General features: G+C 37.5%; 2 protein-coding genes across 5 annotated transcripts; one reads left to right on the plus strand and one right to left on the minus strand.

The window, feature by feature from the left end:
• Positions 1–1,164: 1,164 nt before the first annotated feature.
• Positions 1,165–4,308, plus strand: scg2b (secretogranin II b). Of its 2 annotated transcripts, none has more exons than XM_051871992.1 (2): positions 1,165–1,324; positions 1,962–4,308. In XM_051871992.1, exon 2 carries the CDS (start codon positions 1,967–1,969, stop codon positions 3,734–3,736), a length of 1,770 nt encoding a protein of 589 aa, XP_051727952.1. In that variant the 5' UTR covers positions 1,165–1,324; positions 1,962–1,966; the 3' UTR covers positions 3,737–4,308. The 2 variants fall into 2 exon arrangements, with proteins under 2 accessions (XP_051727952.1, XP_051727961.1); XM_051872001.1 differs by lacking the exon at positions 1,165–1,324 and adding an exon at positions 1,681–1,820.
• A 310-nt stretch (positions 4,309–4,618) lies between these two features.
• Positions 4,619–18,451, minus strand: ap1s3b (adaptor related protein complex 1 subunit sigma 3b). 3 transcript variants are annotated; one of them, XM_051872579.1, is made up of 5 exons: positions 18,323–18,451; positions 11,194–11,372; positions 7,134–7,242; positions 5,905–6,042; positions 4,619–5,209 (listed from the first exon to the last, which is right to left on the minus strand). In XM_051872579.1, exons 1-5 carry the CDS (start codon positions 18,323–18,325, stop codon positions 5,174–5,176), a joined length of 465 nt encoding a protein of 154 aa, XP_051728539.1. In that variant the 5' UTR covers positions 18,326–18,451; the 3' UTR covers positions 4,619–5,173. The 3 variants fall into 3 exon arrangements, with proteins under 3 accessions (XP_051728539.1, XP_051728548.1, XP_051728557.1); XM_051872588.1 differs by lacking the exon at positions 18,323–18,451 and adding an exon at positions 16,617–16,828; XM_051872597.1 differs by having other exon boundaries at positions 5,173–5,320; positions 18,323–18,340.
• Between the last annotated feature and the right edge of the window lie 481 nt (positions 18,452–18,932).

Consider the following 18,932-nt stretch of genomic DNA (forward strand, 5'->3'; position numbering starts at 1 on the left):
TTTTATTAATTTACAAGGCAATAATCTTACAGAGTTTAGCATTAGAGTGAAATAAAATAAAATAATAATAATAATAATAATAATAATATATATATTTATTTATTTATTTATATATTTATTTATTTATTTATTTTATTTATTTATTTATTTTTTATATATTATTTATCCTCATTGTAATTGGCCCCCTGGACGTGCGAGCATAGGCACGTGCCTAGAATGCCTATGCATAAATCCGGCCTTTCTTCATGGAACAATAGACGCTAATAAAGAACTTTTATGCATATTGGTTTCTAGGTTCTTCAAAGCAGCGCGTGGATGAGTTTCAAGAAGAATAAATATTCTTGCGAAACTCTTTAAACATTCAGCATTATCATTTTTGGTTCCAACTATAGGTATTTATTTTTAAGACTACAGGACAATACAAGGCAGTCTGTCAAAAATAACTTATACTATTTTCTTTCCTTTTTGTACTTGGAAACTGCAGCTAAAAATACTTCAAATGATGTGCCTGAAAAAAAGGGACAAAGCTTTCTCCGCAGAGACTTCTGTCTGTGTTCCAGGAAAAGTGATCAAGTACAGATCCATGTCATCTTGGCACTAATGTCACTAGGGCACCTAATTCAGCTGCTGACAGGCCCCACCGCAGGATCTAATAAATGCTCGGGACTGTAGGTGTCTAGGGACAGTGGGAGAGATCCACAACCGGCAGCTGTATATTTATCAGTGAGTCCCACAGTGTGCGTTTGTGCGTGTGTGTGACTCATCGCCTTACGATTTAACTCTGTGATGCCTGTGTGTACAGAAAAACAACCAAGAAACCATTTTTACATTGCACGCCTCATACTCAAAACTATAGATTAAAATAAAAAGTTACCGATGTATACCTGGAACAGAAATGGTTCATTTTGCAATTTTATGTAGTTTCACAATTATAAAAATAATACTATTAAATGAATATGTGAATTCCTTAAACTGTTTATGAGGCCATTTAGCTTGATCTTATTTACATTGGCAGCTGATAGCAGTTTTATTGCATTATAATATTACTTAAATTGTAGTAACTATGGTAAAACACACCTAAAAACACAGACTAAGCGGTTAATATAAGATGTTAGTTTATTTTCCCACTAGAAATAAGCGGTGTGAATGGTACGGATGCATGCACAGCCTCGGTATTGCGTGTGCATCGGTGACGCATTGGTCAGGTGCCGCCTCATATAGCGCGAGGAGCTGTCCGGTGCTGAAACACAACCGAAGCGCATTGAGACAACACGGAGGACATGCTGTTCACGCTCATTCACATTCTCTGAGCTCTACACAAAAGGTACGGCGGCTCGTTTTAATTTTTGTAATTACAGAATGATGCTGTGTGAAGACAGTTAACGTATGATTTAGTCTGCTTTGCGAGGGTTAAGGAGAAGTAGAGCTTTTTTCCCTTTTCTTTATTGCTTGATTAGATAGGCTACTATCACTCATCATCAGCATCTCTCATCTCGAGATTATCAGATCGATTTCGTCGCGAAAAGATAAGTCAAATGTATTCCGTCTAGACTGTTTTTTTTTTTGTTTTTTTTTAATCGAGATTTGTTCTTACAATTTGTTCTGGAAAAATATCAATAGATCTGTTCTTAAAGAACCGTAGCCACAAGTGAAAGGTTACCTTGACAACAGGCGGTGACTCATCCGGTGCTGTTGTCGTTTAAAAACATGTTGTGTTCTGACTGAGCTCATTGCTGCTCTGGCGCTCCGAGCGTCTCTTCTGCTCGGTCTCGGAAACAATTTTGGGTCGTAAAACAACTCCAAGTAGTTTACCAACATAGGTAGTTTAAACTTAAACATTTTTTTATTATTATTTTCAAGATTTTAGCTACATTTCAGGCATTTATTTTAAACCAAGAGTGCAACATAAATAAATAATAAGACTGCATGTGTTAACTAGTTTTATGCTTGTTTATCCCTAGGTGGTATGATGTTGTCACTACCAAAACTGTCCACCAGAGGGTTGGCAGTGCTGCTCGCTACCCTCCTCCAAACACTAACCGTGCAGGGTGCCTCGGTGCGCCACCATCGCCTGCGAGGCGGAGACCAAGCTGGCTTCCTTGCTCCCAGCTCTGATATGATCAAAGCCCTGGAGTACATCGAAAGCTTGAAGCAAAGAGCTGATGGACCAGAGAGCCCTACCGGGGACTATGATGAGGTGGACAAATTCCGATTTCTAGTGCAGCTCGCCTCTCTACAGGATGAGAACACACCCACGCGTGATGACACCTCCCATTGGCCTGATAACAAGGTGCCACAGTGGGTTCGATCTTTGCTGCGGATGCTCGAACAGACTGGAGAGAGCCCGGAAAGCCAGCCAGCGCCTGGTAATGAGCGGCGCCTTCACAAGAGCAGACGCCCATTGGCAGACTCGGAGAGCCCTGTTGGAGACTACGGGGGCTTTGTGAAGCCGCACAAGAAGTACCCGTTGATGTTCGAGGATGAGGAGAACCGCAGAGACAACAAGCGGGCTACTGAGGATTTGGATGAGCAGTACACTCCTCAGAGCCTCGCAAACATGCGCTCTATATTCGAAGAGCTTGGTAAACTGTCAGCCGCACAGAACCAGAAGCGAGAGAACCAGGATGACGAAGACGGTGATGACGATGACGACCTCTACAGGGTTAGGAACCTGGCGTACGAGGACGTGACCGGAGGGGAGGAATGGGTGCCATTAGAGGAGCAGCTCGAGACGGAGGAAGTAGTAAAAGGAAGCCATGAAGAATACGAAAGAGGGCTAGGAGATAACGGCGAGCAAGGCGAGGCCATTGAAAGACGAGCTATCCCCACAGAAGAGGACGATGAGAACCCAGAGGATGACACAAAACTCGTGGATTACTACCTGTTGAAGGTCTTGGAGATGACAGACCAAGCACAAAAACGGGACCTGATGGAAGGAAGGAGGAGGTTGCTATCCCGACCCTCTCTAATCGACCCTAGGGCAGTTAAACAACTGCTGTCGGCCATTTCAATGAAGCTCCAGGTGCCTCCAGAGGACTTGGTTGGAATGCTCTTCATGGAGGAAACCAGAAAGCAACAGCAACGCCTTCCTGAGAACCAGCTGGTTAGGAAGCCCAGCCAACCTCGGTACAAGAGCCGGGTCATCAAGTATTACAACGGTCGACAGCCTGAAGTCACAGTGAGCGATATCCCTCATGATGTCAAAACTGAGGACATCCTGAAAGTGCTTGGGTTAGGGAATCTGGGCAACAAGAATGCAAAATTTTCTTTGCTGAAGCAAAGGCCCTACAAAACAGCCGTGGCAAAGTACTTCAACCCAAGTGGTAGACGGGGAGGCTTGTTCCTGTCCGAGTTAAACAAAGCTCCAAGCAAAAGAAAAGACGATTACGATGATGACGCAGTGGATGAGGACGAAGAGTCAACCTTCCTCGCAGCCAAACTCCTGACTGAGTACCCCGATACCAGCTCAAGCGATCGCAAGAGAGCTATTGATTCCGCCGCAAATGGACAGTTGCCTTATGAGATGTATGAGGAGGCCATGAGAGATTTCTTTGATCAGGTTGATAATGGGAAAAGCACACTCACCAAAAGAGACACCCAAGGGAAAGAGGAGGCCGAGGTGCCCCAAAAGCCACCCACTCAAGATTCAGTACAGGAAACCGTAGACCAAACCCCACCCGTGTCTGGGACAGAAGAGGGTAAAGAGTATCATGGAAAAATGGTTGCAGGAATGTGAAGAGCCCGAGTGTGCATTATTTTTTTTCCCTGCTCATATTCTGACAAGTCCCGCCCCTTGACCTTTTAACTCTTTGATATGGTTGCTATGGCTACCTGAATGACTTCTGAACTGTCCAAATTGCAAACTGCTCCTACTAGCCAATCCTGCCACTGAAGGGACTTGTACGAGTATGAACCGGGGGAAAAAAATGCTTACCTGTGGGACATGCCTGTATCTCCTCAAAAGATGTTTAAAAAAAAAAAAAAAAAGGGGGGTAAACAGTTTAAAGTGCTTTAGTTTTCATGGAATTCTATATGATGTAAATATATATGGTATATCAGTGTGTGGGAATTCAAGTGTATTTTATCTGTCGTTTATGAATTGGTGGTCCTCGAAATGTTTTCTTGTTCCTTTTGTTGGTATCAAGAGAACGTTCCTGTAGTCGTAGGACTCCGCTTGCTGCAATCTTTACATGCTATTTCATTATCAAACTAATAAAGATGGATGTGATGCTCATTTATAAATCATTTTGTACGTGTTCCAAAGTGTGAGAAGAGAAACATGAATAAAGCATTACCGTATTATTTTTCCTCTCGCTGTATTGTGCTGCCTTATTACAGTGAGTTATGCATGATTCAACACAAATTATGACTTAAAACAGAAGAATGCTTATGCATGATGCTTATCTATATGAAAAAGAAGAAAAATAAATATGAATCGCATATTAATATTTACTTTTGAAAAAAAGCCAAAGGTGTCCACTTGGGGATACAGGTCAAGTTCTGTCTCATAATAAGAGACAATAATACTGCAGTGCACAAACATTTCTGGAAGGATTTTAGAAAGCACCTGATGCATTTCATTATAGATAATTGAAGCAAACACTTGACTGAGACTGAATCATATCAAAAAGACCATTTTAATAAGACAATATCAACAAAGTGTGCTCACAAAGCAGCGTTAATATTCCTTCAAAAGAGTTTTTTTTTTTTTTTTCTTGAGCTAAATGTCTCCTGAGACATGCAACATGTTCAATAACATGAAAAGGCACTTCAAATAAACCAAGCTTTAAGGTTATTGCAAATATATGATTATTATATAAAATGATTTTGGTATAAAAGTTGAAATTTAGTGTATATAGTGTATAGTGTATGCTGGAGCTATCATTGAAATTCTGCATTACATTAAGTTGACACAACATGATTCTATTCAAAACTACCACGTGAACCCTGATTCAGTTATATTAAAATTGAGTGGAATGGATAAGGATGTTTACACCAGCATTGAAAAAAAGAAAAGAAAAAAAAAAAACAATAAATAAAAAATTCTTATGCAGCCCTCATGAATAAAGTCTGTAACTTGCGATGAAAAATTGTGCCCTGAGTGAAGGACACAACCTACACTGCGGAGGCATTTCTCTTTCCCTTTTGTCACCTTGCATCACATCTGCCGCTGTCAGAAGGCTGGTTTGCTCATGTATTCTTCCATCGTCTGAAGAGAAGAAAACAGGCACATAACTGAATACCCTTTTGTATAATGTGAAGTGTCATTTTCAGCTGGCCTTGTCATGCAGAAGTGAACTCTCCTTCAGATGTATGGACCCTGCTTATTAAAATGATACATGGACAACAAGTGATTAGATGCTATATGTGTTTTTTAAAGGAACAGTTCACTCAAAAATAAAAAATTCTGTCATCATTTATTCACCCTCATGTCATTTATACCTCCTTTGCTATATTCCTATAAGTGCACAATATGACACCTCTGAGGGTTAGTAAATATTAATGACATTATTTTCATTTTTGGGTGAACTATTCTTTTAATGTGGCCTCATTTATTTGAGGCATGCTGGCATTTAGTATCACTGAGAGCTGCTCTGTAAAACCACACTCTCGCACTGGCCATCCATTTATTTCTCACTCTCTCTCTCTCGTTGTCAAATCAATAATATTTTATGAAGGTGACGGCTAAAGTAGAGCTGGGCAGCACCTTTAAAACAGCTCTAGGTTCTCCAAGCTGGCTCAGAAACATTGATTGAGATTGTATTGCCTTATGTCCTAACTAACATAAATTAATTAGGGCCAGATTTACTAAACAGGGCAAATTAGCGAGAGAGCGCAATTCCAAAAAAGCGCCGATGTTTTCAAATTCATTAAACTGAATGCAGATTATATTTAGTGTCTCACCTCTTGCAGCATATCTGATGCCTCTACAGACTTCGCAATAGACTGTTTGGACGTCTCCTGGATCTCCCCACCCATCAGAAACTCATCCAGGATGAAATAAGCCTTCTCAAAGTTAAAGATGATGTCCAGCTCACACACCTGCATGACAATATTACACAGACAGAAATTGGTTTAAAAAAATAAAAAATAAAAAAAAAATAAAAAGAAATTCTGTTCAGTGTGAGATCTATACAAAAAAAAAAAAAAAAATTACTATATATACACACATATATAAAATATATAAGTCTCTTTTTTATATATAAATAAAAAAAATATTGTAAAAGTAATATTGCGAAATATTATTATAAATTAAAAGAACTGTTGTCTATTTGAATATATTTTAAAAATATAAATTTATTCCTGTGATGGCAAAGCAGAATTTACAGCATTATTACTCTAGTCTTCAGTGTCACATGATCCTTCAGAAATCATTCTAATATGCTGATTTGTTGCTCATGTTGAAAATAAATGTGCTGCTTAACATTTTTGTGGAAAGGTAATACTTTTTTCAGGATTCTTTGATGAAAAAGTTCAATGAACAGCATTTATTACATTTATTTATTATATTTATTAAAGCATTTATTAAATAGAAATCTTCTGTAACATTATAAATGTCTTCACCGTCACTTTTGATCAATTTAATGCATCCTTGATAAATACAAGTATTAATTTATCTTTTTTTTTTAAATCTTACCACAAATGTTTGAATGATATCATTGTTTCCATAAAAATGTTAAGCAGCAAACACATTTTCAACATTAATAAAAATAATAATAATAATAATAATAATAATAATAATAATAATCAGAAATATTTCTTGAGCAGCAAATCAGCATATTAGAATGATTTCTGAAGAATCATGTGACACTGAAGACTGGAGTAATGATGCTGAAAATTCAGCTTTGTCATCACAGGAATAAATTACATTTTTAAATGTATTAAAATAGAAAACAGCTATTTTAAATTGTAATAATATTTCACAATATTACCGTTTTTACTGTATTTTTTATTTTAAAAAAATGCAGCCTTGGTGAGCATAAGAGACTAATTTCAAAAACATTAAAACATTTTAATGTTTCCAAACTTTTGACATATGAAGATACTATACATACTATATTGTACAGTGTCTTTTATCAAATATATCAAATATTTGCTCTAGAGATGAGAAGTAAAAAACTGGATTTATTTACATTGCCAAAGTATTTGTCGAGTAGCTCCACATAACGGTGCAGAATCTCTAAAGCCAGAAGTTCATTATCCTGGTTCTCCAAACCACAGCAGAAATACAGACTGGCATACCTACAAACAAGTGGAAAAACACATATAGATGAACATTTATTTTTATTTATACAAAGGGTACACCCAACCATGATATGACATAACATGGACAGCAGCAGTTGCTTTTAGAGTTAATTTGATAATAGTACACACTATCCTCACAGTTGCCATCTACTGTCCCTGTCATGCAAGTGCTGGCATAGCAAATCTCCATAATCTTATCACACTGGGTCACACTAGGTCACACTGGGAAAACAACAGGAATGAACAGTGAGACAGGTTAAAAAAGGTGTGAAATACAGATCTGAACCAGAAGAGTGTGAGTAACAGGCTCTCAGGAACACATCTCTCTCAGAAATACGACAGTTTCAGTGCCTGACAGAAGGATTTGATGCAGCATAAAAATCAGGGCTGTGACCAAGAATATAGCCAGGTTCTGAAGCATTCGAGTTTAGAAGCACAATTAAACATTTTCTCAAAAATACTTCCAAATACACTCTCAAAAACAAAAGATCTTCAGTGTTTCTTCGCATCTTATATTCAGCAAATACTGTTTTGGGACATTTTCTACTATATAGTGTTGACTATATGGTTCTTCATAGGTTAAACATGTTTTTATATTATAACTTCCATTCAGGAATGTAACAATCACTTTTTTATGATAAACCAATTCCCTGTCCTGGATGAATGGATTGTAAATTTTATGTTGACAAAGAGTGTATAATGTTCAGAATTTTTCTAACACAGCTAAGTCAAGTCACCTTTCTTTATATGTGAATGGCATCTACGCTAATATTAGTCTCTCTGTTTATCCCGAGGTTTACTGTAGTCAGCTGGATCCGGGCCGTATCCAGGTGAGATCGAGGACCTGCGCCTTGACACGATGACAACGCAGCCCTGAAGTGTCAACAGAGATTGAGTCAACTAGATCATCCACTGTGAAGGCCTCATCGACACGACAGCCACGACACAGTTCCTCAACAGCCGTCCATACCGGCGTGATGAATATGATCCTCAACTGGATGGAACTGGAATAAATACTTTGACTGTTGCGATCCCAGTCGGACTTATGATAGCTGCCTGAATCATAATCATGCACTGTTCACTGTTGGCCAAAGGAGAACTGGCCCCCGAATGAGCCTGGTTTCTCCCAAGGTTTTTATCTCCATTTTAACACCTGTTTGCCACCTGATGTCACCTGTTGGAGTTTGGGTTCCTTGCCGCTGTCGCCTTTGGCTTGCTTAGTTGGGGACACTTGACATTTGATATTCAACGTTTTGATCTGCCTGCATTGACACAATTGTATGCGAACCGAACTGAGCTGGATGATAACATCACTGTTTACTCCAGTGTTGATATAGATAAATTCACTAAATTAATAACTATTGATTCTTACAGTGGAATGAATCAATAATGAATTTACTTAAGATGGACAATGACACCATTTTCTTTAAGAGCTGCTGTGCAGCCAAAATTATATACCAGTTATCACTGTAAAGCTGCTTTGACAATCTGCATTGTAAAAAGCACTATATAAATAAAGGTGACTTGACTTGACTATATAGCACTTTATATAATACAGACTGTTTCAAAGCAGCTTTACAGTGATAACAGGAAAATGATTCAATGATAAGTTCATTTCGGCTGTACAGCAGCTCTAAAAGAAAATATTGTTATATATAACTGAATTATTATCATAAATTAAAGCAAAGCACTAAAATTTCCAAATTTGAGTATATGGGTCCACTTTCAGACACCATTGTGAAGTAATAGGGGCCCATTGTGTAGGAAGCAGACACTAGTTTTCACTGGAAAACAAGGAGGACTTAGATAGTGGCATGTCATCAGCTAATGACATCAGTAATGGCAGGAGAACCGGACTGAACTGGTTTAAAAACTACAACATAGGATGGCGCAACAAACCCTGTTCAGACATAGAAAACATTGCATGCGGTGTTTTAATTAGACCACTCACGATCTTGACTGCTGACTAGGTGCTCGCTTTGCAAGAATTTAGTTTTCTGCTCACACCTAGTGATGTCTAATGACCAAACACGAGAGCCTAGCAGCTGGGATTTTAATTAATGCTGACTCTAAAGTCACCGTCATTTAGTTTGAAATCAGCATGCTCCTTTACAATACATATGTGGGGAACACATGTGTTTTCTGAAATTTATTCCAAGGGGACATTCGCCTGTGGCCTGGGTTGTGTAGGAGTTGAGAGCGAACCAGACAAATGAATCTTCTAGATGATTCGTTCAAACATAATTCCATACAAAACTCATCTCAACACTCCAGATCCCAAATCAACACACAAAATCAGAGAATCTGTCATTTGCGGCTCCGTTCAGTCTACAAAAAGTGCTTTATTGCCTTGCAAGCTAATAAAAGTTAAGCCTAGCAGAGGAAGAAGATATCAACCTAAGCAGTTTGTAAAAGACAGATTGGTTTGAAGAGGGCACAGCCTGAGCCCCACCAAGATAACGGCAGAGGTTGTTTGATCCCCAAAACGTAGATACAAAACAGGCCTTCTTCTTCTGAGTGACCTCTGAGTGACAGAGTTGAAATCCACAGAGAAGACTCTTTTTATGAATAAACTGCATCAAATTGTTCCAAAAACGATTCTAAATGGACTTGTAATCAAACATCGTTCAACTGCATAAATCTTTATTATGTCTAAAACCTATACTTGTGACTATTATGCTCAGATCACTCACAATTCATGTAATTGTTATAACTTTTGAATGGTTGATTGGAATAGTGTGTATGTGCGTGATTGATTTCTAATAACTCAAAGGATGGCATGAATGAAATCAGTGTAAAATGTAACATATTATTTTTAGAGAAATCATGTCTAAACTATGCTCTCTGTACTCTCTGAAAGTTAAAAGACCAAAGATAACATTTAATTTATGATCAGGGGAGAAGAAAAGCCACCTCTGAATCAAAGACGATACCTAATTGGTCAGAACTCCTCAAAGAGGTTGGACAAACACCTCAGTTTAAAAATTCAGTACATGAAGACAATTTAGGATCAAACAGACAGAAGACAAAAATGACGATAAGACAGAACAGATGATGAAGACAAGACAAAGGCAGATCAAGATCAGATGAAAATAAGAACAAACAGCTTCATTCAAGCCATCCAACTACTCTCGTCTCACTCACTTTCCTTTCTTTTTCGTTGAGATTCTCGCATTCTAAGTTAAGCTTTGCCGCAAAGTTTAATCAATGACTCAACTACAATCTTTGCCCGTCTCAAAACTTCAAACTTCAGCCACGAGGGAGACTCCACTCCTCCGCCAGCACACCAGAACATGATTGGCTTCCCACGACATCAATCCGGACACGAAAAGACCTGCAGCAAATTAAAAGAACCTGGGAAATGCCTTTCTCCAAGCCAAGGACGCCGACAAAGGAATCCCTTATTTAAAGACGCAAACGACAAATGCAAGTACCTCCAGATTCTAGCTGAACTGGTGCATTGATATAAAGTCTAATAACCCGCTTAAGAAGCAATAGAAGGGTTAAATTAATGATTGATGGTTCATTCAAATCAGGTCTTATGAAGTGCATATGTTGTTAGGAACATGATTTCATCATTTAAAAACTCGTTCTTTCCTCACTTCCTTTCTTTCTGCAACTTGTGTGAATGTGTGTGTGCTTGTGTTAAATATTAGTTTATGTGTTAGAATAATCAAAGTCTCATTTATATTTTTAAAGAGAAGTGTCTTGTGTTAGGTGCTTACAAATTTAATGTCTTAAACTGCCAGTCTATGTTACCTTGATAATAAATAGTGTTTTCACGAAAGTTGGATATTCATATCCGCTACAGAGCTTATAGTTACGGCCCGTACAAATGAACGCTGGATGATTCAGTTGCTCGGCCGTAAAATAAGTGACTCTTTCAAAGTTCCCTATAAATTTATTAAGAATTTCTTTTGAGCCAATTTACTATAGATGAATGCTCACCTCTTATAGACAATCTTCAGGTCCCTCCAGTGCAGGAAGTTGCATGTGCGTGGTTTCCGTGCCAACACCATAGTGGTCATGTCCTTCACAATCTTCTTCCTCTCTCTCTCCGGCAGGGGCAGGAACCATTTCTGCAGACGCAACTTCCCCTGACGACTGAACAGCAACAGGAAATGCATCTGTTGGAAAACCATCCAATTAAAATGCATATTCTGTTAATGATGTTTCATTCTTTCTTCATTTGGAATGGGTTTGGCTTAGTGGTTAATGATCCAGGTTGGTTACCCAAAGGTTGTAGGTTCAAACCCCAGAGGTAATGAGTTACCAACACTGTGCCTTTGAGCAAACCCATGAGAAATGTGCCCGCAGTAAATACAAAATACAAAGTCACTCTGGATGCCACTGATAAATTAAGCATGAATAATCCTTTACTTTTAATTTTAATGGTCTGTATTAAATATACAATTAATATATCATAGACACCTACAAATGTTTAAATGCATTCAAAAGGAGAAAATGTCATAATTTTCTTTATGCAGGGGTTTTCTGCAGATGCTGCTGGGAAGCAGATGGTAGACAGAAATTCTGCAAGACTGCAAGTGAATTAAGAGCTTTCACGCCAAAGTCAAGGCCAAAAATATTCAAGTGGGTGGACTTTATTCTGTGCCTACTCTGTAAATTCATAGTGAATATTACAAAGTGTACCTGTTTCCTTAGTCTTTATACATCAGCCACTTTCTCACATGAACACCATAAAATTGTACCAGATCAACTATTCATACATGCACCAAAACTCTGCTGTCAATTACATTTGAACAGCTGTGCTAGAAATACAGCAGGACATTAAAAGAATCTTTAACAGCAATCTGTCGACTAATTTCATCATCGTCATGGATTGAGAGAAGCTTTTTCATTCCAGCAACTGTCCAATTTGACAATTTCTTTCAACAGCATAGATGACTGCCACATCTAAGGATTACAAAAACTGCATGGAGTAATTGCACCAGCTTCTTCAGAACTTTGTGGTTGGCTCAAAATCTTTGACAGCAGAGTTCATGCTTCAGAGCTTATTAAACTTTTACATGCTCAATTGGTGAATCAAAACCTTTCTGGCAATGTTACAACTTTAAGTCGAGTTGAAAAAGTTGGGTTGATGAAATACAAGTTCTGTCATGAAACTCTAGATGGCACAGGCTGATAGGTCATTAACTCAATCTGCTTGCAATCACGTCATTGTCTATAGGGCACAACTGATTGGTTCCTGCTGTATAAGTAGCCAATGAGCTCGCTGCTCAACCTTTAAATACTTGGTCAGCATTTGCTGTAGCAGTTGCAGCACGCTTTCAGAAACCCTCTACCTTCCCCAGCTCCAACTGTATAGATCTGCAACAGGTAATTCATGTATGCTATATTGTACAGCAGCAGCATGTCTTACTTGCTCAAAGCAGCGTGTCGTGTATGTATTGGCAGTAGCAAATCCCGTACTTGTTCAGCAACAACGCAGCAGATCTATTTCGCCAAGACCATACATATCAACAGTAGCTGTTTCCATCCAAAATTGTGAATTTAACTTATGCGCAAAATGGGAATATCGCATATAAAACATTTGCGAATAAAGCAGTCAATTGACGAGAACAAAGCAGTCACTTCCTGATAAACTATCACTAAGAAAAGTAGGAGAAACCACTGTATATAATACATTTTTTGTAATTCGTATATAATAAATTACTTGCGTCTCTGAGCGTGCACACAAAATGCAATAAACACATTTCGGAGGAAGATGCCTGCTCTTTGGGAACACAGTCATGTAAGACAGTTCTGGAAGGTTATTATACCAAATCACTTTGACAACAGACTTTGCTCAGGCATTTCAGAACAACCAAAACAGCATTTCAGATGCTGTGAAAAAAGATCGGTCAGCTGGTTAGTCCAGTTATGCTGTCCCATCGCGCAAAGCCACATGATTTTTTTTTTTTATGAGCATAAAGGAATTTATTCGGTAAATGTGTTTTCATTGTAGTTTATGCGCATGTTTTTATCCAACTCAAACCAGTGCATAAGATTTTTATGCACATTTTTAGAATTTATACGCAGCTTGGCGTTTTCATCCAGCAGTTTTTAATGTGATATCCCAAAATGCGCATAAAAATAGATGGAAACACAGCTAATGTCATATCCATTACCATGTCAAACACTCCAAGAGTTGTCATTTTTAATTATTTATTTTTCAAAAGTGCAAAAATATTCTTAAACATATAATCACTGCCAAACCTAGTGGTCAGCGCACATGCATGTTGAGCTGTGGTGCTCACGCGAGAGACAAATCTCAGGTTCAAATCTGGCCTGGATTGTGTTCTGATTCCATTTTCACAATTTCCAGTCTCCTGTCTTACTGTGTCTGTAACAATAGTTGCAAAAAGCTCACAGATAAAATTTTAGCAACCATGAAATACAAAAAAAAGAGACAAACTGCATTCAGACAGAGAACTATGGCTAACCTTTCCCGTCACACAAACCAAATCGATGTTAGATTTGATATCCGTGAGACAAAGAGCCACTGTCAACCACAGGATTGACTTCTACATGAATCTTTTCCACACAAGAACTAATCAGCTCAATGCAATCATACTGAGAACAAAATCTCGGGGAACGCATCCTAATTTCTCCTCCCCCTCCTCTCATTTTGCACAGAAATCTGGCAACGCTTGAAAAAGCCTTGTCTTCTCACACAGACGAACGTCACGACTGGGCAGAGAATAAAAGTCTCTCATTGTGAGTCATACAAACCTGCAATAAGCTCTGTTTTTCACTGACTTATCAGATCACAGGTCACACTGACAACTATTAACTGAAAATATTACACAGAAACTTGAGTCACACTTCTGAAACAAGATTAAAAAACAAAAACTGGAACTAGGGTGTTCACTTTTATTGCTGGAAGAGGTTAATTCACAAGAAAAACTTCACAGAAATGAGTAATGACGTGCAATAAAGCAGCTTTCATACCTTCATAACAAATAATGAATAGTTCTTTAGATTACAGCTGTGTGACAGCCATTAAATAAATATAAAGAAACCACTGTGATGAATACAGTATCCCACAATACAATGAATTTACTGTGATTGAACCTTTGATTTCCAATGTGACCAAATGAACTAAAAGCACTTTAAAAGTCAAATGAAACTGAAGTATTTTCTATCCTATTGTGAAGTAGATCTCAGTGAAATGAATTTTTAACAAGAAAAAAAAATGTGGGGCGGGACTTTGTCTATGATTGAATCATTGTGGTTTGCTATATGATTTCATGGCTGTGATGTCATGTGAGTGACAGGTTGCCCCGCCCCCGTGCCAGTGAACACATCATCAGAGAATAGATGTCGTTGCAAAAGGGAGGCTAATTATTTTGATTAAAGATTACGAGGGCACATGAATTTAAAAAAAAAAAAAAAAATGATATGAACAGATAAATCATTTATAAATACTGCAATATTCCATAAAAAAAAAAAAAAAAATGGAATTTTTCATTTTGATTTCATGGTGACTTTAAATTGTTTTCATGACTCAATTAATTATACTGCCAAAAGTTGCAAAATGTCTAATGTTGGATTCCAATTGCTGAATTAAACATAACATAATGGAGGTCATATGACAACAATATAGCATATTACTGTTCGAAATATTTATTGATTGTTGCATTGCATAACTGTTATATATACAAAAGCAGCAACTACACAGTATAACTATTCCACTACACTTGAATGCACGATATATCGGCCTCCATATCGGTATTTGGCCAATATATTAAAGCAGATAAATAATGGATTACTTCCTTCATTTGAGACACTTGAGATGCGCACTGTTTGCCATGATGGTTATAAATTGCTTGAAATATGATTGAAATCACTTTTAATAAGGAAAATACAGATAAAGGGTTAGTTCACCCAAAAATGAAAATAATGTCATTTATTACTCACCCTCATGACGTTCCACACCCGTAAGACCTTTGTTCATCTTTGGAACACAAATTAAGATATTTTTGATAAAATCCGATAGCTTGTGAGGCCTGCATTGACAGCAAGTTAATTTACACTTTCAAATGCCCAGAAAGGTACTAAAAACATATTTAAAACAGTTCATGTTACTACAGTGGTTCAACCTTAATGTTATGAAGCGATGAGAATATTTTTTGTGCGGCAAAAAAACAAAATAACAACTTTATTCAACAATATAACACTGCTTCATGAAGCTTCGAAGCTTTACGAATCTCGTTTCGAATGAGTGGTTCGGAGCGTGAAAGTCATGTGATTTCAGTAAACGAGGCTTCGTTACATCATAAGTGTTTCGAAATTTCAATAGTTCACGTGACTTTGGCAGTTTGATACGTGCTCCGAACCACTGATTCGAAACAAAAGATTCGTAAAGCTTCGAAGCTTCATAAAGCAGTGTTTTGAAATCGCCCATCACTAGATATTGTTGAATAAAGTCGTTATTTTGTTTTTTTGGTGCACAAAAAGTATTCTCGTCACTTCATAACATTAAAGTTGAACCACTGTACTCACATGAACTGTTTTAAATATGTTTTTAGTATCTTTCTGGGCATTGAAAGTGTAAATTAACTTGCTGTCAATGCAGGCCTCGCTGAGCCATCAGATTTTATCAAAAATATCTTAATTTGTGTTCCAAAGATGATCAAAGGTCTTGCGGGTGTGGAACGACATGAGGGTGAGTAATTAATGACAGAATATTAATTTTTGGGTGAACTAACCCTTTAAGTGCAACATGTGCAGCGCAAGTCTGTCATATAAGCTACATAAAATTATAATAAACATTATAAGTGTGTGCTTGGGACATGGCTTTTAATGGTGAAACTTTTGTTTTTATAATCAGGCTCTCAAAAATTCTATATAAATTTTGATTTAGATTTATCTGCCAATATGTCGGTTATCGGCTTTCAAATCTAAAGAGTTATCGGTTATTGTATCAGCTAAAATTTTTATATCGGTGCATCCCTAATTACAGGTACAATGTATATTATGTATATTAATTTATTGATCTGATTGCACTGATACTATTGGATAAGAACAAAACTGTTATTGAACTGAATTGAATCAACACTGAACTGACTCAAAGTGAATAACAGTACTATTATTGTCTTCTGTAGAGCTACTTATAGCTGAATTGAACTCTTTCAAAATTGATGAACTTTACACAGTTATTGATCTGAACTGAACCAACACTGAACTGACTTCGGCTGAATAATGACACTGTCTTTTCAAAAGTTGCTTTACAGCAGAAATGAATTATGTTTGCATCACTGAATCTTTATTTTCCTGTTTATCCCTGTAAAATCTGTATTGTATAAAGCACTATATAAATAAAGGTGACATGACGCAAGTGTAAAAGCACAGAGATGGTGACTCACGGCTCACTCCTCGTGGGGCTCGGACCATCAAGAAGTAACCAGCAGCAACCGATTAATGAATCTGATGCTGCAAGCAACTCATTTAGCTCTCAAACACAGATGCAGAAACACCAGGTGGGGAAATGGAACCGTCAGCTGCTTCATTGTTACGACCGAAGCATGCTGGCAAAGAGTATATTTGCTTCCTCAGAAAATCCTGATGAGGGACGAAAGATGAAAACACAAGGAAAAAACAAGGAAACAGAAGTATGCACTGCATCAGGGCTCCTATTGTGCTCTAGAGGAAAACGAGTCTCTGAAGCATTTCTTCAGTGTGGCACACCCATCACACGACAACAGGAAAAGAAATGAGAAAGGAAATAGTGTACTACACCTATTAAGTTACATTCATATCTTTACTACTACATTCCTCACACACAACTCTCTCTCTCTCCCACACATAGTTTCACTGAGGGAAGGTTTAAATGAAGCTCTGAGCTTCCTCTTGAGTTCCTGCTTTGAATTCAGTTCTCTGACGTTCTGATTTCATTTTCCTTCTATTGTTGGAGTCAATGAAGCTGCGAGCAGCAACAGCACACAGGAGAACGTGCTTACAAACACATTTGCTCGCTTTACTGCTGTGGTTTAAATGAGATTCTGCAGCGTGTTGTTATCTCTTTGAAATTAAAAGGGCCACTTCTTCATCACTTGTAATTACTCTGATGCATACAGACAGTACAAGATGATGCATTGTCAGAGGAGCTGTGTGTATTAATCTGGAGAGCTTTTGTAAACACTTACCAGATTTAAACAAAACTAAACTAAAAGCTAAAAAAAAGAAGGTTTTTAATCAAGCCTTGCAACTTAAAATGTATTTTAATAATTTATTTTTATGTTTAATACTTTTTTGTTATCATAAATGTATATGTAAGGGAGAGAAAGAGAGAGCGAGGATACTTATTTTTAAATGTATTAACATTAAAATATCAATAAAACGTTAAATAAAATTAATACATTTATTTTTATATTATTACTCATTTAAAAAATAAAAATAAAATACTTTAATAATAACAAATCCTACTAATATAATATAGTAATATAATATAGTAATTGGTTTGTAAAGTAGGCCTACTCCACTCAGTCTTCTTCATTCTTGCACACATTAACCAGAAAATTGACTTTAGAGAACAGATAGTTCCTCTGTAAAGTCACTCAGCAGCAGTCAAACATACGGTGGTCAGCTCCTATTTGAACAACTGATAAACGAGTTTACCTGGCCTCCAAGTTAAGTCACTTAAACCAGGACTTTGGATACAAGTTGTCCAGACACAAAAGGCATTAAGAGTGTCAAAATCCGACAGTCCGATATCAAGGGAAACAAACCAACCAACCGGTTTATCCAGACAGATGAGGTGACATCACGAAAACGACACCATTAAATCCCTCAGTATGTCAATGACATCCGATTCATTTGCTCAGACTTTGAATAAAACAACTTTAGGTGAATTACAGCAGCTTTAAATGACACGGTTTTTATTTAGTCGGTGATAAACAAGCAGCTCATGAAGGACGGAAGTTTTAAAGTCCGCAGGTGCACTCGCGTATACGTCCGGACAGGTGCACGAGCACAACCTGTGGAAGAAATCACCTGTCACCCAACACACATATGGGATCTAAACGTGTGCTTTTAGGCGAGTCAAAAGAATGTAGGTTACTGACTAACTTACCATCTTGAAGTAAGAATTAAGGAAGGAGAGCCGAAATCCACTAAATTCCTATCCACTTCCCTGCTGGTCAAGGCCGGAATCATCGCTGCCCTTCCCAAACTGTAGGGAAAGGAAAGCTGCGCATGCGCAGATGCGTAGCTGAGCTCACGGCTCCGTTTTCGCCTCCTCGATCTGGGCTCTGATTGGTCAAAGAACTGCACCTGCTTGGAAAGGGGCGGGGCAACACCTTCTCATGTATTTTCCTGAACGCCTTGTGTAAAATGCAGCCTTGACATTTATGAATAAAGATATGACATGAATTACTAGGTTGTTAAAACACTTAAAACAAAAATAAGAATAATTTAAAACTATAATATATGAATAACTAAATAAATATTATTAAATAATAAAGTATTGTGTGTTATTATCAATAGACCTACTATTAGGCTATATTACAATCCCTTAGAGACTCATGACTGATGATAAATCTTATTTTATTTTATTTTTCCATGAAGGTTATTTAAGAAGGTCAGACTTTAAAAAGCACTTAGAAAAAACGGATTTATGTAGGGTGACAAATTACATTGTTGGGGGAAATAATTATTTTGAAATTACTAAAAATGTTGGGAAT

Source organism: Ctenopharyngodon idella, chromosome 2 (genome assembly GCF_019924925.1).
Source record: "Ctenopharyngodon idella isolate HZGC_01 chromosome 2, HZGC01, whole genome shotgun sequence".
In the NCBI taxonomy this organism is placed as follows: Eukaryota; Metazoa; Chordata; class Actinopteri; order Cypriniformes; family Xenocyprididae; genus Ctenopharyngodon; species Ctenopharyngodon idella.

Bases quoted from the DNA above. Each gene is read 5' to 3' on its own strand.
- scg2b (XM_051871992.1), top strand. From the start codon at position 1,967: ATGATGTTGTCACTACCAAAACTGTCCACCAGAGGGTTGGCAGTGCTG.
- ap1s3b (XM_051872579.1), bottom strand. The intron at 7,243-11,193 runs GTGAGCATTCAT...ACTTGTTTGTAG, and splicing joins CTGAAGATTGTCTATAAGAG to GTATGCCAGTCTGTATTTCT. The intron at 5,210-5,904 runs GTGAGACACTAA...TCTTCTCTTCAG, and splicing joins CATCAGATATGCTGCAAGAG to ACGATGGAAGAATACATGAG.